Source organism: Orbicella franksi, chromosome 2 (assembly GCF_964199315.1).
Source record: "Orbicella franksi chromosome 2, jaOrbFran1.1, whole genome shotgun sequence".
Classification (NCBI taxonomy): domain Eukaryota; kingdom Metazoa; phylum Cnidaria; class Anthozoa; order Scleractinia; family Merulinidae; genus Orbicella; species Orbicella franksi.
The window spans coordinates 1266722-1290865 of NC_138146.1; the positions used below are offsets into that span (position 1 = coordinate 1266722).

Here is a 24144-nt window from a genome sequence, read left to right on the forward strand (position 1 = left end):
GCCATGTTGATTTTTCACAAGCGGAACGCGGACCGAGATAGACTGGACTCTATCTATGATTTCATCGTATTTTAATTTTCAAAAAAATCCACCCTAGACAGCATTTACGAAGAACTGCATTTTCGGTGCTCGAAAACGCCGTGTTAAGTGTGGGTGGAACGCTAAACCGGAGGAAAAAAAAATAGCCGTTTTAAAAACATATCTGTATACGTGTAGACGAGGCATGAATTGCGCTCGTGCGCAGAGCTCTCGGCTGAAGCCAGTTATATGGAAACTCTAGAAAGACTAGAAAGTTTGCATGGAATGAAATCAATTTTGTCTAACCACATACCTTCATTGCTGATAGACCCTGATTTCCCTTTAGTTTTCCTCTGCTTATGAGTTATTCTATCTGGTAGCGGTTATCCTGTGAACGTTATTTTAGATTCTGATTAAATTAGAAAGGTTCTTGACAACAATTGCTTTTAAACTTTCTAAAGACTTTCATAAGTTGTTCTTAATGTATAAGTTCCTTCCGTTGGATTTCACCAGTGTCCTTGAGCTCACTTTCTCGAATATTGTTCTATAATATGATTGGTCTTAGTTTTCAAAATAAAATCTACAGCACCTTATAGTTTACTAGTGAGCGATGGCGTGAAAACAGGCTTCCTGGATTACTGAAATCGTGAAAAATCAAGAATTTACTTACCAAAAGCCAAAAATAGCTAAGTAAGCGAGAATATAGTCCTCTTGAAAACTGAATGTTCCTTTACAAACGACTGAATGTTCCTTTCTTCAGCGCAGTCGATAAAAAAATGGTTAAATTCCTATAGACTAGGCATATTTATACACGTTTGAGATACTCCTGAAAACATCGACTTATTTCCTGTAACAAGTCTTTAAAAACAACAATTGCTTTTAAACTTTCTAAAGACTTTCGTAAGTTGTTCTTAATGTATAAGTTCCTCCGTTGGATTTCACCAGTGTCCTTGAGTTCACTTTCTCGAATATTGTTCTATAATATGATTGGTCTTAGTTTTCAAAATAAAATCTACAGCACCTTATAGTTTACTAGTGAGCGATGGCGTGAAAACAGGCTTCCTGGATTACTGAAATCGTGAAAAATCAAGAATTTACTTACCAAAAGCCAAAAATAGCTAAGTAAGCGAGAATATAGTCCTCTTGAAAACTGAATGTTCCTTTACAAACGACTGAATGTTCCTTTCTTCAGCGCAGTCGATAAAAAAATGGTTAAATTCCTATAGACTAGGCATATTTATACACGTTTGAGATACTCCTGAAAACATCGACTTATTTCCTGTAACAAGTCTTTAAAAACAATATCTGATACGCTTGAATATCCACGTACATCCGTTTCCTACAAGTTTTTCCGGGGTTAAATATGATAATTGACAACTGTTGCAGATAGTTGTTTGTTTTTCGTTGAATGGTCTTGAGCTCCATAAAACTTAGTTAATTTCGTACACTGTTTAGCAAGTTCAGGGTGTGTTGTTAAATCTATGGAAACGAGAGAGTGGTCTTGGTGTGTAAATATGCTTCTGTTTTGAATGAGTTGTTTAGGGAAGATTTCCTCTAATTCTACATCACGTATGGGGTTAATCTTTGTTTAAAGCAGGTTAATGTTAAAAATTTTGCGGACTCTTTTAGAAGCATCACTTTTATTCTTACCTTTTCTCTGCCACGTGTTGGTTTGACAGAACGTGAGGGCTCAAGAGTATTTCAGGACAGAGGATTTTATCCTGCGGAAATTTATGCTGTAGATCGCTTTTCTCAGTCTTGTTTCGAGACGCCTAATAACTGACAATAGTTTACAGTTGTCAAAATCGTAACGGCTACTTTTGAAAATGTATGGTTGCTTAAAGTACGAAATGTCAAGTTCAGTATAAAATGCGTTGGTTTACAATGCTTACCACCACTGTTTGTGATATATTTTAATCAAGCTACGTCGGCCTAAGGCAAGAGCTAAGAGTTTAAATGGTGCAACTTTAGTCACCTTGGGTAGTCACGCAACGCTAACGCTTACCGGGCTGCGTGACCTACTGGAAATCTTTTTCCACAAGACTCGACGGAAATATTCTTTTCACTTTATTAAGAATCCTCACAGGCGCAATAGATTTAAATCATTTCGAACATTTGTGAGCGCGACTAAAAACACCGATAATTACATTTTGTTTAGCACTTCCGCTTTCCTCCAGGGTGTGACTTGATTTGGAATTAAATGGGCTGAAGAAAGAAAATATTGATAACCTTTCTTTCCTGAAGAGAGTGGGGGGTGGGGTGGAAACCCATATAAAAAGGACAGGGGTGTTCGTCGTACCTTTTAGGGGTTAAAAAGTGGTTTTGGTATCTTCTAGAGTGTTCATCCTCAAAAGGTCCACTTCGGGATCCTTTGTGGTACCCTTTAAGGTACTGAGCCGAAAAAAAAATATGAAGGAGGTATGGTGTTCTGTTACCTCTTAAAATTTCGATGCACGCCCCTAAAACAGGATTAGAGATTGTTTGCAAAATTTCCGACGAGGACCCCGTTACGTTTTAATATGGGACTCTCTTTAAGAAACAGAAAACATCCTCCGGGTTTTAGTATTTTTTCAGCTTGCTATATAGAAAACCTGTGAATCTCAAAGGCTTTCTTATTGTTATCTATTCCTTGGCATAACGTTGCTTTTGAAAGCGAAGTTTCGTGATTTTCGGCTTAAATATGCACAAATAAAATTCTGTCTCTTGAACTGCAGTCATTAATTTAAGAGCTAGTGTCTTAAATTAAGATTATATTAAATTAGGAGCCAGTGTTTTAAATCTTTTAATTTCTATGAGCGTTAGTCAACACAGCTGCGCCTCGTTGACTGTTTGCCAACGGAAAAATAAGGCTTGTAGTCTAATTTCGACTAATTGTTTATTTTCAATCGTAAGGTTGCAGCCATCTTGAATTTGAACACGATAAGGGCTTGGGAACGAGTTAGCTTCTTCACTTCCGCGTCTTCCAAATCCTAAAATAGCTACCGGAAGAAGCTAAAGGAAGCATCAAGGGAAGATTCCTTTGGAATACCCGCGCTAAAGGAAGCATCAGGGAGAGATAGCAATATCACTTCCTTTGGAATGTCCGCGTCCGTATGTCGTTTAAGCAACTTGAGCAGAAAGTGCAACAATAAAGAAACGCTGAGCTTCAGCACATGAGAAACCTTGAAATGTATAGACATTTCAGTCGTTACACGACGGCTGTAGAAAAAGTATTTGCTTTTTTCAGTCCAAAATAAAATGAGTATCTTATGACTTTGCGCGTGTTCTCAGCTGTACGAACGGTTAGTTCAGTTTTTGTTTGCGTGTTTTGATGCATCAGGATCAAATTTCAACTGATGCGGAACTGGGGCGTTCAGGGAAGCCACGCATTATTACAGAATGTTACATGCATCGTTACAGATTTCTCGCTGCAGCCCGTCAACAAGGGCCCCGTACACAATACACCAGTGAAAATTTGAAAACGCAGCTTCATTTCTCCGGTTAGGCCTACCGTCCACACTAATCCGTCACGAAAACGAAGCCATTTGAAAACGCTCTTCAAACCGAAGCAATTTGAAAACGCCGGCTTTTCGTTTTATTTTAGCGTGGACGGAAAACATTTTGAAAACTGAGCTTTTCAAAAACGATGGCATTACGATAATCATGGGATTCCCTGACCGAGTTTTCCTCAAACACAAATCCAAACTGACCGGTGATTGTTGCGTTTTCAAATTTCTCCGGCGTAGCGTGGACGGAAAACATTTGATGCGTTTTCAAATTTCGTCGGCGTAACGTGGACGGAAAACATTTGCAATTGATGCGTTTTTACAGTGAAAACGCCGTTTTCAAATTTCTCCGGCGTACGTGTGAACGAGGCCTGAGCCCCCGAAGGTTTATTAACAATTATAGACACTTAGGCCATGTCTTATTCTATCATACACACGACGTGAATTAGAGAAGACGAGAGACGTTTGGAAAACACGCTTTGCAGGCGAGTGTTTTTCCGCATTCCAAAAGTTTTCTCAAATAACCGGCACATCGTTCTGTTCTCGATAAAACGTTTTATGCCTTATGCGAAACATTACATCCCACAATCTGATGGAAAAAAACAGCTTTTAAGCCGGCCGATGCCGATGCACCGTTTACAAGATTCTCCATGATTGATTTAGCCAAACGAAACAATAGGTAAACAACTCAAATTACGCCCCTAGCCCTAAAAGAGGTGCAGATTAACGAGAATGAATCAAAATTGAGGTTTTAAGCCCTGGCGAAACGGACTCGCAAGTAGACTTAAATTGAAAACCTGGATTTCGGGTGTCTTCATAGTAACTTCGGATATTTTCTTTGTAAATTTGCACTCGTGCTAAATGAAAGCTGTACTTCTGCTCAGCCAATCAGAATTGAAACATTTCTTATCCACAGAGACCCTGGTTTACCCTATAAGAGAGAGAGAGTGACGGAGATATGAAAGAACTCGTATGCTCTGCACTTGACCGCTGCAGCCCTGACTGCTAGCCTCTTGCATTCTACTGAGCAACCTCGTTCCCAGGCTCTCTCACCTCGCCTCCCTTTTGTTAAGGGAGGCAGAGGACAGAGAGCCTGGGGACAAGGTTGTAATCTGAGCGGCAGTAAACATTTCTGCTGGCGGTTCGGTTTTGGATTATTTTCTACATGAAAACAACTTCTTTGCCTTTTTCACATCGAACTAAAGATTGGAAACCACACGTCGCGTGTCAAACCGTTCTGAGAAGAAGAGAAATCCATTCACTCCCCGCCGAAATGTTCCGACACACCTTACAAGGGAAGTACTTCCGGCTTCTGGCAGTCGTGTCTTTCGCTTTCTTGATAATTCCTTCGTCTTCGTCTCCAGCAGTCGGTGTACCGAATGGATGCGTGGAGGTGGTCGTTTATGCGAAAAAAATGGCGATCGAGAGCATGACAATTGATTTAAGGCTTGTGTCGAGCATTATCGACTGTATAAAAGAACTGCACAAGCTATATCGAACAACTGACTGGAAGGAAATTCACAACATGGTCCCAAACGCAGTGAGGGAGGTCCTTCGTAACGTGCCGAATCTGGGGAAAAAAGCTCTCGCCGTTGCGACGAGAACCCAAGGCCTACTTTTTATGCCGTTGTATTCTCTGTACAAAGCTGTGGACATGTTCCATCAAGCGATGACGTTGGACATGGAATACAAGAAATATCGGAAAGAGTTCGAAAGGCTGCAAGTAGAGCTGGAACGTACAATAGATCAGATACATACCGAGCTTCTGCCAAACTGGGAACACTCAAGTACTACGGCTCTGCAGAAAACTACCATGGAGGTGCTCCAAAAGTTAGATCGCTTTTCTGCCGATCTCAAACAGCTAGCTCGATTTATCAGAAGCGACATCGATAGAAGCCACAGCAATAGAGACTGGGCTGTTACTTCTGTATTTGGCTCCGTATTTTTATTTGTGACGTCCCTTGTTACTGGAAGTGTACCCGGCGCTGCTTTCTCAGGGGCTGCTACCCTAACAGGCCTAGCCACCAACGCTGCTCTCGCCGGAACAATCCGTAGGCTGGAATCCCTTCAACACGAGGTGGAGATGACGTGCAATGAAATCAAGGAATACCGCTCCCGTATGGTACATGAAATAAGTCTAATGCGTAGAGCGTCTATGAGCGACTTTTCTGTCGTATTCCTTTTCTTAGTTGCCGCTATTTCTTTGTACCTCGTTTACCGTACGCGTGTTGTGTCGCGTGAAACGGTGGTGGACGGACCGACGGGACAGACAGGGACGGGACGAGGACTTCAAACGGGACGAGTAGGCGCGAGACAAACGGACAAGCGACTCCCACGTGTACGGTCGGCCCCGGCAGGAATTGGACGATTCCGATCGCCGCTAGTGCTAAGTAAGATCAAGTACAATCATTTGCACAAAAAGGCACTGAATAGAGAAACTGCCCTTCCTGTCGAATCGAAACAGGAGGAGAACAAAAACGACAGCGTCCAGCATAATTCGACGTCAGAATAGCACGTATATAACGGCATCAACGGCAAACAGTCTTCATTTGAATGTTTACCGAAGGATCTTAACCAACCTCTGAATACAACAAGAAAAACAGGAAAGTAGCGCTCACCGATCAAGTATAACTTTCACACAAGAGCCACCGTGACACTACAGGATCTCATCATGGCTATAGATTCCAAAGTTAGAACCACGCTCTTTAGCATAATAATCAACAGCAGAGGAGAGTACTCTTCAGTAGCATTCATTTGAATGTTCAAACTTTAGGAGTAGCTGCTCATTGTTACAATTCAGAATCCCATCCGCAGTTTCAGGCCCCGTCCCAGGCACATTACACTGGAAGAAAACAGCTCAGAGCTTTTCCAAAACTCACTTCAAGCCGGAGGAATTTGAAAACGCTGGCTTTTCGTTTTCGTGCGGACGGAAAACATTTTGAAAACGGAGTCAAGTTTTCCAGAACGATGGCGTCCCATAATTATGTGATTTGCCTGACCGAGTTTTCGTCAAACACAAATCCAAAATGACCGGTGATTATTGCGATTTTAAATACCTCTGGCGTAGTGTGGACGGAAAACTTTTGATGCGCTTTCAGAGTGAAACTGACTCCGTTTCCAAATTCCTCCTGCGTAGTGGGAAGGCGGCCTCAGAAGTAAAAAACACTGCATATAACATAATTACCGTACCACAGCAAAGTACTGCTCAGTGCCTTAAATTAGACTGAGCTTATTTCATCAAGACCCACCAGTGAGAGCCAGATTACCTAGCAATGGGTAAAGTATTACTGAAAAAAAGCAATTTTTAATTCAACAGGATAATATGTATGATAACTTTTTCACATCAATGAAAACGGATTACAATTCTTGCCAGGTAGACTGCTAGCGTTTTATCCAGGTCTTAGCCGAAATAGCAAACCTTCTGTTTTGATCCGAAAAAAGTGGATTGCCCAGGAGTGTGTCATGAAGTAATTCCATTTTAGAAATAAACGATTTTGAACAGAAAATTTCGTGACAAAGCTGTCAGAAGACAACGAGTGTTTCATGGAAAACACGATAAAGTTGCAGATTACACGATACTGTCTAAGCAATGAATTAAACAGTGAATCGAATCTGAATTAGGAAGAAATATTAGCTGAAATAATAGTGACTGAACTTCAAGATTAAGAGAATCGGATTAAATAAATAATTGATTTAGTTATGGCGAAAATAAGCAAAGAAAAACTAACAGAAATAGTGAATGCTGCGCCAGTCTTAAGGTCAAAATCAGAAAAGTATTCGAAAAATACATCTAGAAAGAAAGGTAAATTACAAATTGAATTACCACAGAACCTAACTTCATGCTAAATGAAAATAAAACTAAAAAAGCAAAGAAGGAAACGAAAGTTAAAGTTATGAACACTTGAAAACAACTTTGTGTCTAAGGAACACTGCTTGGAAAACGAAACAACAGTCAATCGACAATGTAACAGGATCAAAGGAAAGGAAAATAAATTTTTGAAACGATATCTTATCTTTTTACTTCATTCGCTGGAACAGTATCTTATTCATTGGTAGAGTCTGCATACGGGTAATACGAGCGAAGAATTGTGGTGGTTTCGCTCGAAAACGGTTTGGAAGAAGCTTGCAAGTGATGCGACCTATGTGGGCATCTTACATGTAAACTGACACTATTTTCCTCTCGTTTTGGAGCAGTCTGGCGTCCTTAGGCAGGCTGCAGTGTCCTTGGTATTTTAAATATCTTGGAAAATTTCCCAAACTATTCTCAAAACTTAGTATATTTTTCAATTGTGTTATTTCCAGGATTGAAGATTGGAGATAAAGAATAATTTTGTTCTAGTTCGTTATTTATTTCAAGGAAAACGTCGTTGTTCATACGTTCAGTGAAACAAACAAACAAAAAAAAAATTAAGCGAGTATCGTCATGACCTACAGTCCCGTGATATGACAGACGACTAGGACGATACGATAGTCGCTGAGTGGAAGAGAAAGGGAATTTTTCAACTTTGAACGCGCAGAAAAAATGATAAGAAACACTTCACCTGTTTGTAGTCTGCGCAGTCGGGGGGATTAGCAGGACCGCGAACGAATTTCCTTGAGCGGCGAAGAAGACCGCTATTTTCCTCTCTTTTAAAGATACAGTAATCTGGCGCGTGTCCAGCGCAGGGCCCTGGGCTCCAGGCTCTTGTTTACCGACAGGCCAGCGGACATTGCCATTGGAATACGCACTAACAACGTTTGGGCTCCATCTTGCTGGCAGTAGCTGTCGTTAAAATCCATCATCTTTTTGAGCAACTGAAACAAATATTTTCCGCTGAAGACAAACTTCGTTGTTGAGGTTTAGCCCTGCGAAAGCGTCATGGCGGATGCTACAGCCAGATCGCTACAGTATGAGTACAAAGCGGTGAGTTAAGCATCGAATTTGGTGGCGCTGTGGCCACGTGGTTATGAAACACTGCTAAAATTTGGATAGATCGGCGTCAGATCGGCGTTTTGCAGTTTTCTAATGTTATGAGAATGCGCAAACTTTACTTGCAACCTTGGGATGTATTTTCACCTCACGGAAAATACCTAGTAGCTTGCAGACTTGCTTTAGAATAGTCGGCGTACACTGTTGGCTTACCCTAAAACGTACATTTAAGCTTATGTTACTAAGCTTAAGCTTATATCTTGTGGCAAGAGATACACACTTTGAGAAAATCAGAAAATGCTCTTAGACTATTTTTTGGCAGAAATGCTTCTAGTACACCAATATTTCAGATTTTGGATTAACCCTCTGTATGTATTCGTCAGGTATACTTTTTCATTACTACATTGTACTGTAGGTTGAATCTTTACATGTTATGGTACAGTCGATTCAGTAAACTCTGTCTGAAGTGAGTGTGTTTGAGACAGGACTGTCTGTCTCTCTGTGTGTTTGTTTCAAAGAGGTGTCTACCTAACTACAGCGTCTATTTTGTCTGTATGCTAGTTATCAACTTCTGAAAGTCAGTTGTATGTAAAAACGACTGAAATGTTTCAACTGTCAGTCTATTGTGATGGAGCTGTTTCTTCCGGGATTCCTTCATGTCTTCTTAGCACTGCCGATGTGAATTACATAATCTGTTTTTTCTTGATCTTTATGGGCTAAAGTGATTGCCTTTTATCCAGCATTTAACTCAGATTTCATTCTTAAATTCTTGCAGAACTCCAATCTTGTATTGCAAGCTGATCGCTCACTGATCGAGCGCCGTGGACGTGATGAGGCCACAGGAGAGGTTGTGTCCCTTGTGGGACACTTGGGAGGGATTAAAATGGGAGACAAGTACCAGAGAACCAAACCTCCTGTGTCTGAAGAGAAAAAAGCCAAGTAAGTTGCCATGGCTACCTGGCACACATTCAGGGGTTTCGTTAAGGGCTGGGCACCTTGCAAATTGGCCGGCTGTGAGGATCATTTTGCCTGCCTGGTTTGACCATCTAGAGGAAAGTTTTTCTCATAAAGAAATTCAGCTAAAAACTTTTACCCACCTGTGAAAACCAGCTGACCTCCTCCTGGAAACGTTAATGGAATACCTGGAGTTTGTGCTGTAAAACTGTCAAAGTAAAACTTCTCGCCAAAGAATACAACACATTAAACCGAGAATGTACTTAAACTCAGACCACATGTAACTGCTGTCTACCAAACCTCCTATGATTGCATTGATCGTAATGATGAAAAAAATTCTTTTACAGGCGTCAAAAACTGGTGGAAAGAGAGGAGTTTACCAAGAGCAAAGCAAGCAGCAGTTTGTTGTCAGATGATTCATCAGACTTGGCTGGAGTGCGATATAGGCCGAAAACCAGGGAAACCAAATCCACCTATGAAGTCCTCCTTAGCTTCATTCAGGCTGCAATTGGTGATCAGGTAACAGTGCATGTCCTGTACTTTCTTGGTTTGATACAGGGCTATAATTAAGGGCTGTAGCCCGTGACACCTGTTATGGCAGAGTATGCTTGATAAGCACTCGATGCAACATCTACATGTCCAGGTGAACTTGCCTGTTGTTGAAAGAATTCACCCACAGAGTAACAAGTTTGTTACGAGTGTGAAGATCAAGGCTGCCGGCAACTCAGTACTTGATGACAGCCCTGCAGTATATACATGTACATAAACCTCTTGTTATAAAAAGAACATGTTCATATACTTGTAACAAGCTGCCTGATTAAATTAATGTAATCACAAGTCCATTTTGTTTTAATTTTTTTTTTAATCAGCCACGTGACATTTTATGTGGAGCAGCAGATGAAGTACTTGTGGTGTTAAAGGACGACAAGATGAAGGTACAAAGTGGTTTTAAAAGAATTACGGTAACCACAAATAATTAGCTTGTAATGGTTGGACAGTATAGAACCACTTCAACACTAGAATTACACACAACACTCACTCACTCCTTATCACCTCTGTGAAGCGTAAGATGTTTCAGTGACTTCTAAAATGGTATCTACATTAACTGGTTTTCTTATTGTGGGAGGCTTGGGACTCTTATACACAGGATTTCCTTCAAGGTCCTTTAACAAAATTTACATGTTAAGTGTCTGCCAGGCAATTGACGACGTTCACACGAAAATGTTCTACTTGATAGATTTTCTTCAAACTTCTACTGCGGACAGATAATGAATTACATGTACTTGTTTCAGAAATGAAAAAAAAAAATGATGGGTCACAGACTTTGCCTCAGTGATAAAGCATGTGGAAAACTAGTCTGATTTTGGGATGTGTAAATCAGCATGGTCTCCAGGGTTTTTAGCTTAAAATATCAAAGATGAATCAACAGAGACAAACTATCCCACATGTGGTGATATTTTGAATAAGTGAATCCGTTGCATTAATAATTCCAAATGTTGTCAACGTTTTCACAAAACTTAACCTTTGAAATGGCATTTGAAACTGCTGCACAGATAAACAAAGAGCTAAAAAGAAAGGAATTTGATGGTGCATTCTGCAGAAAATCCAAACTTTTAAGTGATAGATTTTCTTCATTTTTTTGCTAAATGTAGAAATTCGGTAGAGAAAATGATCCATCTAAAGAAAAATAGGGGTCACCGAACGTCTTTGGAAGATCATTAGATCCAGGCAAAGCTACAGCAATGGCTATCTGCCCTATCAATGTTCATTTTATTACTTAGCAGGCGCTTGATGCATGATGTAGCACGTTAATTTGCATGCGCAGTAAGGATGCGCAGTTCTAATGATCAGCGTGAATGTCCTTAAAGGTCACTTTGCAGTGCTAAAGCAGACAATAAGGATCAAAGTAGTAAAATGAATATCCAATCTCCAGTGAGGATGTCTACAGCATGTGCAATGTACAGTAAAGTACAAAATTCTATAGAATTGCATGTACACTTCATTGTGTGCATGTACATATACATGTACAGTGTGTTTAAGTTTGATATTCATGTATCTGTGCCTGGAAATGTAAACAGTGTATTTCCTTGTTCTTAAGCTTTTCTTGAAGTACTCCTCTCTTTGCTTACCACAGTCACATTTCCGTTACCGTGTGTCTGTTTAATGTCGAGAGGAAAACTAACCACACCCTTGGAGGTTATCCTAGCAAATTCATTCAGTAAATTGCTAGGTTGTAAAGAGGGCTACATTAATAACTTTGTCATCCTGAACTACAAAGGTCTGCATTTACGTGTACATGTAACTTTGCTATTCTTCTACATGTTGGGAATTTTAGGTTACCTAGTCTAGCATAAATTATTAGGGTTTTTTTTTTTGTTTGGAAAAATCCAAGATAGGATTCTTACATCCAAAAACAGATATTACATTTCTTTTCTAAACAGATTAATTCAAGATCACTAGGATCATGGTGCTTCAAAGGAACTGAAGAATCCTCACCCAGATTAGATACATCAGTTCCTTTGATGCACCATGTTCCAAGAGATCTTGGGTTAATCTGTTCTAATCAGTAAAGAAATGCAAAATCTGTTTTTGGGTTTTAAGACTGAATTATTTAATCTTATAATTTCTCAAAGAAATGCAACCCAAGAATTATGTGATTTGTCATCAGTAAGTTTGATAAGCTTGGGAAGCCATGAGTCTAGCTGGAATGACATGTATTTTTTGTTGTTTATCAGGATAAAGAGCGGCAGAAGGAGATTATATCTCTTCTTGGTCCAACACCTGATGAACGATTTGCATTGCTGGTAAACTTGGGAAAGAAAATCACTGACTACTCTGTGGACAGAAGTTTACTAAATGATGGTAAGTACATGTATTCAATGGTAAATAGGCTGTCTCACTCATGCTCATCATCACAACTGTGTGTGAGGATCATTAAGAATCTTCAATCTTTCTTAGTTCTGCTTTTCCTCTGAGGCCTAAAAGTCTGTGACATTCTTGTATGGGAGGATATGCAATGAATTTTAAGTCAATTCGTGGGTTTTTCTTGGTGCTGCATTTTATTAAAGATTTAAACAACAATAGAAAAACACTCAACCGTGCTATACATAGTAATTAAATATTATTAATGCTGATCGGAAGTGATCTTTCCAATACTTGTTACCTTTATTTTGGTGTTTTTTTTAGCTTTTTTGATTTGATCTACAATTTGATACTTTAAGGATCTTGAAGTTGCATTTCCATGCGGTGGTCAACAGGATTGTAATGATAAAACTTGCTGATCATCATGATTAAAATCAATCCATGCTTTACCTGATTCTGAAGAAAGTCTTGTGGATTACGTGGTTTATGAACATGATCAGTGAGCAGTGATATGCTGAGACCATTACTTCAATGCCATCTTGTACTGGTCATAACAGGTATGTGTTCTGTTGTTTCATGCAGATGAAGTGATTGACGAGACGTATGGTGTGGCTGTACAGTTTGATGAAGAGGAAGAAGAGGTATGTAAAGTGTTGTGTTTACTTTGATAATGTTCTGTAGCATCAAGTGAGCATTTTCTCCCCCTGGATGGGATGCAGCTCTGTAGTCTATCACAGGATCCATAATTATTTATACACCTGGGTGGAGAGAGGGAAGCTTGGAGTGTCTTGCCCAAGATCACAACAAAGTGATCCACCCAAACTACAGTAGGACTCAATCCAGCATGCTCCATCAGGTCACTGGGCCTCTCACAGTGTTTTAAGTACAATTCTGTTTTGTTTTTTCCTAATTGTAGTCTCTAAAGTTCAAACTGACATAGCAATAGTCTTCAATTGGCAAAAGTTTGGCCACATATATGTACGGCTGTCATTACGTGTTGAGTGTTACGGCCCTTCATGACAGCCAAGACATTTAACAAAATAAGGATTAGGTCTGAGCATTATGAATGACAGTTTCATTCAAATCAAGATGAGCAGTCAGGTCAATGCTGTACTGTACATGCACAGTGCAGTCTGCTAAGTCATCCCCATTTTTTGGCTTTCTGTGTTTCTCGTAAATTTTTCTACTCAATAGAACTAAGCCATTGTTGTAAGTAGTCCTCTCTTTGCTTACCACAGTCACATGTTTGTTATCGTGTGTCTGTTTAATGTTGAGAGGAAAACTAACCACTCCTTTTTGAGGTATTATATCCTAGCCGTTTAATTCAGTAAATTGCTGGGTTGTTAAAAAGGTCACATTTTTGTTCCTTCAATTTGCAATATGCTGTTCTATATTTGTTTTTTGGAAGATCATAAAGGCATGTGGATACACCTTACAATTACCTGCATTGGTTTTGTAAGGAGAAATTACTGTGCCTGTGTATTTACAGACTCTTTTCTTCTCATTTTGTAGGAGGATAAAGACTTTGATGAGGTCCGCGATGAAGAATCCAGTGATGAGGAAGAGGGTGTGGAGGCTGACACAACCATGACTCTTCAGGGAGGGGTGAGGCAGTCTGCCTTTGGCTATTGTTCTTTTGTTCTTGCTTACATACTCCTATCCCTTCCCCCTGTAAGGGCTGAAATTGAACTGAAAAATTACATACTGATTGCTTATATGAGGTGCCAAAAATGTGTGCAAACAGGGTAGGACGAAACCCAGGGCTGATTGCCTGGGGCAAGTGAATTTTGTTGTTGGGCAAGTGAAAATGGAAGTTTGGTGGTCTGGTGGGCAAGTGAAGTTAGCCTCAGTGGTCTTGTTAGTGATAGTTTCCAGTCAAAAACAATTTCAAAACTTAAGACTGCAAGATGAGCTACGAGTAAGCAATGAGTTAAAAGAATGCCAATGGATTTAAAATTTAAAATTCAAGCATACTTTGCTTGCATTCATCCTCTGTTATAGCATATCACTGATTACAGACAACACCTACTGTAGTGAGTGATGCAGTTGATAAGCGATAAACATTGCATACCTATTTGGCAGGTGTTACATGTATATTAGTGGGGCAACTGAAAACTGAAATGTACTGGCCCACCGGGCAAGTGGATTTCAATTGTTTTTTTCTCTGGCGGCAAAAAATAATATGGTAACCAAGTGACATCATAATTGTTTTACTAGGATTTTGATTACGCTATTTTTTCTATTTTGATTAGTTGGAAGATGAAAGGTCCCAGAGAACAGGGGATAATCTTCACCCTCGCGACATTGATGCCTTTTGGTTACAACGAGAACTGAACAAATATTATGCAGATGCTGAGGCCTCAAGATCAAAAGCTGAAGAAGTGTTGGAGATCCTTAAGAGTGCTAAAGATGATCGAGAACTCGAGAACAAAATGATGCTACTTCTGGGACATGATAAATTCTCTTTTATTAGGTTGTTGCGGAAAAACAAGAGCATGGTGCTGTATTGTACACTGCTTGCAACAGCACAGAGTGCCAATGAAAAGAAAGAAATTGAAGAGAAAATGAGTTCTGATCCAGATTTAGCTTCTATTCTGCATGCGCTGACAGAAACAGAACAAGAAGACTTAATTCAGGTCAGATGAGTTTAATAATGAACATGTATAATTTTGATTACTGATTTCATAGTGATCAAGGCATTGTCCGTAGATTATATTATGTTCAGTCTTCATGGACTTACCACAAGGCCTTTGAAATTCAGAATAAATGTCATTGTTAGGTAATATATGTACATGTAATTTACTTGGCCTGGTCTTATTTTTGTTTTTCATGCTTGTAGGAGGAAAGAGCAAGGAAAGCAGCCAATAGGAAAGCAAGGATCGCAGCAGACTTGGATGCTATTGAGTCTGATCAGGTATTGCAATGATCTTTATTAATAATTGTTTAATACAATGTTATAACTACAGTGGAACCCCGTTAATCCAGTCACCAATGAGCCACAAAAATCACGTTGTGTTTACGGGGTGGCCATGTTAAAGGGGTTCTGTAAATAAGAAAATGACTGACTGAGCTTTTCTTTGGGCCAGAATAAAGTGGCCGTAATAATGAGGTGGCCCTATTAATAGGGTGGCTGTGAGGCAGGGTTCCACTGTATATACATGTATGCAGTATGTCACTCTTGGCCACTGGGTCCTGATAAAGTACAGCATGGTACTGAGATTGTATTCACAATCACTGTTTTTCTGTGAGTTCTGTAGGCTGAGTGTGAATAAGCACTATGCCATGTTAAACAAGCAGGATCAATTATCTCTATTTTGTCTTTCTTGCAGACTCGAGGTAGTCGGAGGATATTGGATCTTGAGGATCTTATGTTCAAAGATGGCAGCCATCTCATGGCCAACAAGAGATGTCAGCTACCTGATGGTTCGTTCAGAAAGCAAAGAAAAGGTTACGAGGAGGTTCACGTACCTGCATTAAAACCCAAACCTTATGAAACAGGAGAGGTACGTGACGACTGCAAAACATGGCAGATTATATTAAAAGTGTTACTTTGACTGAATCCTTGATGGCAGATGCTGTGACTCACAATCTGAATTATTTTCCTGTTATGCACCCCTTTCATTACTGTGCCTTTCATTATTAACATTTGAGGTTTGAAGTTTAAAACTTAAACGTATCAGTTTACGCTGCCATTAGTAGTAATTGTGATAAAAACCAATTGACCCTGGAAAAGAAAGGAAAGAAAATGGATTGAAATCAATCAAATGACCTTTTGAAGCTGTTAAAGCACTACACTTATATAATTTATTGATGGCAGTATAAAGTGCAAACACTGGTTGAGTTTTTAAGATCACAATTCAGATGTCATTCAATGGCCTGTATACTCTATTTGGACAAGTACCCCACATCTTGGCACAGTGTATGTACTGTACATGTATGCTCTTGCCAAAATCAAGAAAGGCACTGAACAGAATTACATTTTACAACACTTTTCACAGGAGAGGGTCCCCATTACCAGCTTGCCCAAGTATGCTCAACCAGCGTTTGAAGGATATGAGACCTTGAACAGAATCCAGAGTCGACTGAGCAACACTGCACTTAACACTGATGAGAATCTGTTGCTATGTGCACCAACTGGGGCTGGTAAAACCAATGTTGCATTGTTGACCATCTTGAGAGAAGTTGGCAAACACATCAACCTTGATGGAACCATCAACTTAGAGGAATTCAAAGCTATCTATGTGGCACCCATGAAATCTCTTGTACAGGAAATGGTTGCCAATTTCACCAAGGTAAGTTGAATCTAACAGCTAGGTAGCAAGGTATCACTCTTCTGTGACAAGGTGCATGCAGTGTACTGTCACTCACCCTGGCTTGCAATGCCCTGTACACTGTACATATATGCAAAGTTGTGGTGCAGGTGATGCTTAATACTTTAATTAAAGTGCACCTAACCCCAAAAATTTTTTTCGCTAGAACGAATCTACTTATTATTTGAAATAGTTCTGCGAAAAAATTTTTGAATTCCGTTAAATCCTCGATTTTCTGTGCCATGACGAAATCTCGAAAATAGCTCCAAAACACCGCCATTTTGTTTCACGACTGAGTTTGAGGAGAATGGGTCCAGCGGCTCTTGTGACGTCTACCCAGGAAGGTTGGATATCTCATTTCCTCTCATTTCCTTCAGGATGGTGCAATACACATTCGAAAAGTGCGCAGAAAACGCCTTCCAGAGGTGCTATCGGCTGTTGCAGCAATATTCCAGATTTAAAGAAAGATATACTGTACAATTTACTGAGGATGATTGGCTAATGGTGCAATAAAGACATAAACGATGGTTGATTTTGTCGAACCGAAACAAGCGAACTGAATCTGTGAGAACCATTGAAGAACTCTCACTGGAATTTGTTCCACAGACTTTCGAACGCTATTTTCATAAATTTTCTGCTTAGAGCTAACCAGAAATTTGTAGAAATACTACCTACAACCTATATCTTCCAATCCCGCAATGTTTATAACATAACCGGCAAAGTTGTGTGATCCGGTCATGATCAAGAAGCGTTATACTGATATGTAAATAGATCGCAACTGTACGCCGCTAACCAACACTTATTTCTCTTTCGATTTAGATGAAAGTCGAAGATTAATCCTCTAGAATTACATGATAACAAAATTGTTAGACTCACAGAGTTTTTCGAAGGTTTGGAAATCAGCAGTGCGACAAAGATTCTGTGCAATAGCGTCGAAAATATGACCGCGTAAGATTATCTGCGGACCGCTTAGGGAACACATCCTTTTCGCTTATCCGACGACTTTTTTGTTCACTGCAAACTTTGAGAACAATTTACATTGGTTATTTGGAGTTACGACTTAAAACGTGTGACAATATGAAATCGGTAATTGTATGAAATATTTCCTTCCGCCTTGCTTCCCGCAGCTTCAAAAATACAGGTCCAAACAATATGATTTTCAATCGATCGAAGCCAATGTTTTGGAGGTCATCAAGTCTCGAAAACTGCAACACGTACGTCGCTGTTACAAACATGAAGCATTCAACTGAAAGTAAAACACAAACTTGATTTAACAGCACCTTGACAAAATACATTCTCGGTAAGGACAAATGTAAACGGGCTATAAACACGCATGGGAATCTTATGTTTAGTTGACGAAATTACCATCCAAAGCAGTCCTTGAGTTTTCTTTCCTGCTTTTCATTTGCCTGCTCCTCCACTTCGTATCTAGCTTTCCATTCTTAACATACAAGCAGCTCGTCCACAAAAACGTCTTCCCTGTTGTCGCTTGAAATATTGTAAATTGCTCTCAAAGCTCTAAGCAGTGAGTTCACAGTCGTCGAACGTGCTCGATCGAAGTTTATTTCGGAGCCTTCTGAATCAAAACTTAACTCTGACTCCAGTGACAAAAAAGAAATGATTCTGAGACAAAACTTGGACGTTTTAGTCCCAAAATACATCGAAACGATTAGTTTTGCGTTCTATATTCTTGAGCAAATACAGAGAGTTGACTGAGGCGCTATTGTGTTTGGTTCCTGGGTAGACGTCATCAGGTACCGCCGCCCCAGACTCCCTAAAACGCGGTCGTGAAACACTTAATCGCGACTTTGAAAGGGCATAGAAAATCGAGGATTCAACCAAATTCAAAAATTTCTTCGCCCAAATGCTTCAAATAAAGTCTAGATTTGTTTTAGCAAAAAAAATTTTGGGGTTAGGTGCACTTTAAGAGTGCTGACATCTAGCTTCTGTCCAAATGCTGATGTACTTTAGTGCTCACTAACATGCAGATCTAAGAGGAGGTGCAGCAGCCTCATGGCTAGTGCATTGCTTGTCTCTGGATTAAGCAGTCTGGGTTCAAGCCCTGGCGGTGGTTATTGCATTGTGTTCTTGGATAAGACACTACTCACAGTGCCTTTTTCCACCTAGGTGTTTAAATGGGTTCCGGCGAACATAATGCTGGGAGTAACCCTGCGATGGACTAGCATCCCATCCAGGGGGGAGTAGAAATATTCCTAGTCGCTTCATGCTACAGAAACTGGGATAAGCTCTGGCCTGATGGGCCACTTGGCTCACATGCAGACTTTACCTTACATGTAGATCCAAGCCATGTGTTAAAACTAAAACTGTTTCTATTATCTACAGAGGCTCAGCACATATGGTGTTACAGTCTCGGAATTAACAGGAGACCACAACCTTAATAAAGAACAGATCAACAGCACTCAAGTCATTGTCTGTACCCCTGAGAAATGGGACATCATCACACGTAAGGGAGGAGAGAGGACTTTCACTCAACTTGTCCGTCTGATTATCATCGATGAAATCCATCTTCTTCATGATGACCGAGGGCCAGTGTTAGAGTCACTTGTTGCCCGTACCATTCGGCAGATCGAGACCACACAAGAGCTGGTACGGCTGGTTGGGTTGAGTGCCACCTTACCAAATTATGAAGATGTGGCAACGTTTATGCGCGTGAATCCTGCAAAGGGTTTGTTCTTCTTTGATAACAGCTTTAGGCCTGTTCCATTGGAGCAGCAGTATATTGGTATCACAGAGAAGAAACCAATGAAGAGATTGCAGGTTTGTCAACATTCCCATGCTTAAAAGATCAATTCTCATTACAGGTCACTAGTTTTATCTTCTAATCTTGGTTCTGAGAATTTGACTTGCCCAATATCTTGATGTCAGGAGCTTTGAGTCCAAAAGGAGTCGGTTTCTCTCCAATCCTCTTAGATTATTACTAATCCAAAGTGTCAAATTCCTGGATACTAATCACAAGTATTCAGGGTCGAGTCTTTGGAACATAAAATATTCAAATGGCAACTGTTGATAGTTTAGATACCAACTCTGCTATCCAAAGCTGTTTGAAGACAATGACTGTACTTTGAAATCTACATGTACAGTAAGTCTGGCAAGTTTTGGCTCACCGTTATGATGCTGTTTTCATACAGTTTTACGTTAAATTACTATTTTTTACTACTCCAGGTGATGAATGACATTGTGTATGAAAAAGTCATTGAACATGCTGGAAAGAACCAAGTGCTGATTTTTGTACACTCAAGGAAAGAGACAAGCAAAACAGCACGAGCGATCAGAGACCTGTGTCTTGAGAGAGACACTTTGGGACATTTCTTGAGGGAAGACTCAGCAAGTACTGAAGTGCTTAGGTAAGGCCATGCATGGTCCTGAGCCTTGTTAAAAAGGATTTCTTGATTTTTATAAGAACTGATTACTGGATATATACAGTGTGTGCATTACAGGGCTGGAAATACTATATACAGTATTATGTAGCAGGACATGTGTTCTTTTGATCTCTATTTTGGCCAGAGTTATTAAAAATTTGGTCTCACAAAAATTATGTTTTTTGCACACACAAATAATGTGACGCCTCAATCAAAGCAATATGAATGCCTAGAACAGAGCTTCGTCAACAATTTTTCAGATTGACTATGATATTCTATTGAGCAGGGAAGAGTATATTCTAGCATGTGCTCTGGACAAGCTCCATTTTATGCACGTGACCTCTCTCACGCTTTGAAAATTTGTTAACAATTTGTTTCATCCTCCTTCATTCAGAACTGAAGCTGAACAAGCTGTGAACCTGGAGCTGAAGGACCTGCTTCCTTACGGGTTTGCCATTCATCATGCAGGCATGACCAGAGTTGATAGAACCCTGGTGGAAGATCTCTTTGCTGACCGGCACATCCAAGTGTTAGTTTCCACTGCAACATTAGCCTGGGGTGTGAACTTGCCAGCACACACTGTGATCATTAAGGGAACTCAGGTTAGTATTCTGTTCACTTTACTTTTAATTTGGAGATTGTACCAAATTCAATACAAATCAAATCATTTGGAGTGTGCAAAAAAAAAAAAAAGAAATTACTTTAAGAAGGGGTTTCATTAATGTTTTCAGCAGGAGAGCAACTGATTTACACAGGCGGGCAAAACTTTTTGAACTGAACTTTCTCTATATGATCAAACCAGGCAGGCAAAATCATCCCCACAGCCAGTCAATTTGCCTGTTGCCTGGCTGTCAATAAAACACCTGTTTTAGGCAAGGTAGCCGTGTGGGTTTTATTAGCTTTGTATAGTTTAACGTGCTAAAATAGAATGAAATTGTAATGAATGTGTGCCTGTGTTAACAGCAATTCATAAAAATTGAAATGTTATGCAAATGACTTGAAACAAACAGTTGAATGTTTAAAAAGTCATTGGAAGTTTATCATCTGGTTTAACAAGTGTTGTTCTTAATATCAGATCTACAATCCCGAGAAGGGACGTTGGGTTGAGCTTGGTGCATTGGATGTGATGCAGATGTTGGGACGTGCTGGTCGGCCCCAATATGATACGAAAGGGGAGGGCATTTTGATTACCAGCCATGGCGAGCTCCAGTACTACCTCTCACTCATGAACCAGCAGGTAAGACAGTGCTTAGATTGCTATAGACATGGGGCTTGACAAATCTGAGTTGAGAAATCCAGAAAAAAAGACCAGTAGTCTAGACCTGGAAAAAGTGTGGAAAATGAATTTAATGTGTACAAAATGTCCCTGATATGGTCTGAACTCCAGGTCCTTGCTGTTTAATCAAATATACTTTTCTGAATTTGATGTTCTGAAGTACAGTTTAACAGTGAGTCTTCGAAGAGACAAAAATGTACAAAACAAAAAATTATATTGACTGTATTAATTTGATTGTATGCACATACAGTAATACAGTATGTAACATCTTTACTTTACTGCACTTTGTCAGTTTACTTAATTAATTCAAAGTGTAGTTGTTGCAATGTACATGTATGTCGCATCTGTCAAAATTTGTATTGCATGCCATCTAAATTGTCTAACGTGATTTATTTTCCTGTAGCTGCCCATTGAAAGCCAGTTTATCGGCAAACTAGCAGACAACCTTAATGCTGAAATTGTGCTTGGAACTGTGCAGAATGCTAAGGAGGCTGTGCATTGGCTAGGTAAGGCATTGTGATCTAAAGGTTGATCAATTTAGGATTTCCTTTTACTCAGTCAGTTCATTTTTGAGCAGTGCGGTGCTGAGAAAATGGATGTTTATTAACTGGGGTTTATGGTTATTGACTTAATTTCTCATTAAACTTTTGGAAGTAACATTGAAAGAGATGTATGGCAGCCAGAGTGGTTTGTGCTGCATTCCAGATTAAGCAGCCCACATATTCCTAGCGGTGTCTGTGTTACTGAAGTTGGTGAGTTAGTCAATACACACTCTGGCCTAAGGGCTGACCAAGTGCTGACCTTTTTTCCAATTGCAGTTGGATGAAAAAAGAACTTTATAGCCACAATTTCCCTAGTAGGGACCTTGTGTTACATGAGATTCAATATTCAATTTACATGTACATGTACGAGTTCATTTTTTGAGTCACTGGAGATACATGTAAGCAGCAATGCTATCGAGCCTCTTGCTGCATCCAGCCATCTTGGATTGTACAGAAACAGGCTTCATCTAACCCTCACCTGCTGTTTAGGTTGTCTGTGAGAGGGATCAAGTAGTCACATTTTTGGCTGTTTTCCTGTTTCAGGGTATACCTACCTTTATATCAGAATGCTGAGAAATCCTTCGTTGTATGGCATAACTCATGACGAGATTGAAAAAGACCCCCTTCTTGAACAGGTATGGATCCGATTAATCCAATCGATAGATGCCAATTGGCTTTTGACTTAACATTGCACAGAGCAGAGTAAGCTTATTTGAGATTAACAGCGTTCTCACCCCCAGATGCTTCAGAATTGTGAGCTCTGGCTGGACTTGATTTTCTGAGCAAGTGCAGAGTATTATTTTGTTTCGTATTCTCAGCCAACCAGATTTGTCAGATTTGAAGGGAAGCCCATGAATTAAGGGCTTCTGGTGTTGGACCCACCCAGAGGTCATAATTCTTGTTGCTGACCTTAAGGACTGTGGCCTCTGGGGACAAAAGTGGATCAACAGAGACTGTCCTGTCTTGTGCAGTTCCAGCGATTTCCTTCCACGTCAAGCTATTGAACCTAGACTGCCAACTGTTTAGTGCAAATGTAGTTATTATAAAAGACAGGTTTTAGATTTGCCTACTGTAAACAATGGTTTCTATTTTCTTTTTATTCAGCGAAGAGCAGATCTGATTCATTCAGCAGCCACACAGCTAGACAAAAACAACCTAGTGAAATATGACAAGAAATCTGGAAACTTCCAGGTTAGTAACGACACTTTGTTTGGTAGGTTGGCATCAATAACAATAGCTGCCAACTTTGGTTTTGTTTTCAGCTCTTCTTTACTAATTTGTATTTCGTGGTAACTGTTTTCTTAGGTTACAGAGCTGGGACGCATTGCCAGTCATTACTATTGCACACAGGAAACCATAGCAACCTACAACAGTCTGTTGAAACCCACTCTTAGCGAGATTGAGTTGTTCAGAGTTTTCTCACTGTCATCGGAGTTCAAGTATATCACAGTGAGAGAGGTAGAGAACAAAAATTAAAACTTACATTATTTGTTTTATGGTTCTAAGTTGAATGGTGGGAAAATTATGTTAAATAACGATGCTGGTCACAAGCTTAAAAGTTGAAAACCTTTTTGCTAATTTGATGGATCATTTTTGATGTTCTGAGAATTTGGCGTCAGTATCCCTTTTTTGATGAGTTTTGTAATTCTCATTACTTGTCTGCTTGATAATCATTTGAAATTGTTAGGAGAAAATGGATGCAGATCATTCACAAATGAGATGTTTGCAGGCCAAGTTGAAACGTGAAACCTTCATTTCTTTGCAAGTATAAAAGCCGATAAATTCTTCCTGTTTAAGAAAACAAAGAAAGAAACAAAATTAAAGAAATTTGCAATATTTAGAGAGAAAGCCACATCAAATCTATCTGGTTTTCACTCGGGTCCTCTATCCTGGTCGATTTGGAATTTGGAGATGTTGGTTTTGTGTAGGGAGGAAAACCGGAGCACCGAGACAAAAACGCTCGGAGCAAGGAGAGAACCCGCAACAAACTAAGCCTACATAAATTATGGCACAAGGACGGAATTAAAGAATCTAAGGAAAAGCTGCTGTAAAGGGTTAATTAAACTGAATGGTTTTAAACAGTGAAGTCATGGCTTTGGCTCTGGAAATGATGAATGTCAGCCACATTCTTGTTTTGTGTTTTTGCACACTAAGGAAGAGAAGCTGGAACTCAACAAGTTGTTGGAGCGTGTTCCAATTCCTGTCAAAGAGAGTATTGAAGAACCAAGTGCAAAGGTAAACTCTCATATTGGCTAGTCGCTCAAGCATTTGCAGGTGTATGAGTTTGGCGGAGGTTTTGCAACTGAAATTTAACGTGAATTCGCACGTTTGGCACTGAAGTTTTCATGAAGTGCACAGCTCTTAGAATTACCTACAATCTTATTTTGTTCCAAATGTCCTACAACTGT

General features: G+C 39.8%; 2 protein-coding genes across 2 annotated transcripts in view; both read left to right on the forward strand.

The window, feature by feature from the left end:
* The first annotated feature begins 2861 nt into the window (after nucleotides 1-2861).
* Nucleotides 2862-7744, forward strand: LOC145474815 (uncharacterized). The gene has a single exon (XM_081455194.1). It carries the CDS (start codon nucleotides 4669-4671, stop codon nucleotides 6013-6015), a length of 1347 nt encoding a protein of 448 aa, XP_081311320.1. The 5' UTR covers nucleotides 2862-4668; the 3' UTR covers nucleotides 6016-7744.
* A 161-nt stretch (nucleotides 7745-7905) lies between these two features.
* LOC145474898 (U5 small nuclear ribonucleoprotein 200 kDa helicase-like) overlaps nucleotides 7906-24144 on the forward strand; it is a 32686-nt gene continuing 16447 nt past the window's right edge. Inside the window, exons 1-20 of the mRNA XM_081455201.1 lie at nucleotides 7906-8406; nucleotides 9188-9351; nucleotides 9714-9885; nucleotides 10236-10301; nucleotides 12102-12228; nucleotides 12811-12869; nucleotides 13741-13833; nucleotides 14481-14864; nucleotides 15068-15142; nucleotides 15558-15731; nucleotides 16227-16520; nucleotides 18882-19316; nucleotides 19722-19903; nucleotides 20313-20520; nucleotides 20994-21155; nucleotides 21598-21700; nucleotides 22280-22371; nucleotides 22841-22927; nucleotides 23042-23194; nucleotides 23891-23971. Of these exons, the coding sequence (XP_081311327.1) occupies nucleotides 8362-8406; nucleotides 9188-9351; nucleotides 9714-9885; nucleotides 10236-10301; nucleotides 12102-12228; nucleotides 12811-12869; nucleotides 13741-13833; nucleotides 14481-14864; nucleotides 15068-15142; nucleotides 15558-15731; nucleotides 16227-16520; nucleotides 18882-19316; nucleotides 19722-19903; nucleotides 20313-20520; nucleotides 20994-21155; nucleotides 21598-21700; nucleotides 22280-22371; nucleotides 22841-22927; nucleotides 23042-23194; nucleotides 23891-23971 (3156 nt within the window). The 5' untranslated portion in view covers nucleotides 7906-8361. The remainder of the gene's footprint in view (nucleotides 8407-9187; nucleotides 9352-9713; nucleotides 9886-10235; nucleotides 10302-12101; nucleotides 12229-12810; nucleotides 12870-13740; nucleotides 13834-14480; nucleotides 14865-15067; nucleotides 15143-15557; nucleotides 15732-16226; nucleotides 16521-18881; nucleotides 19317-19721; nucleotides 19904-20312; nucleotides 20521-20993; nucleotides 21156-21597; nucleotides 21701-22279; nucleotides 22372-22840; nucleotides 22928-23041; nucleotides 23195-23890; nucleotides 23972-24144) is intronic.

Bases quoted from the DNA above. Each gene is read 5' to 3' on its own strand.
- LOC145474815 (XM_081455194.1), top strand. From the start codon at position 4,669: ATGAAAACAACTTCTTTGCCTTTTTCACATCGAACTAAAGATTGGAAA.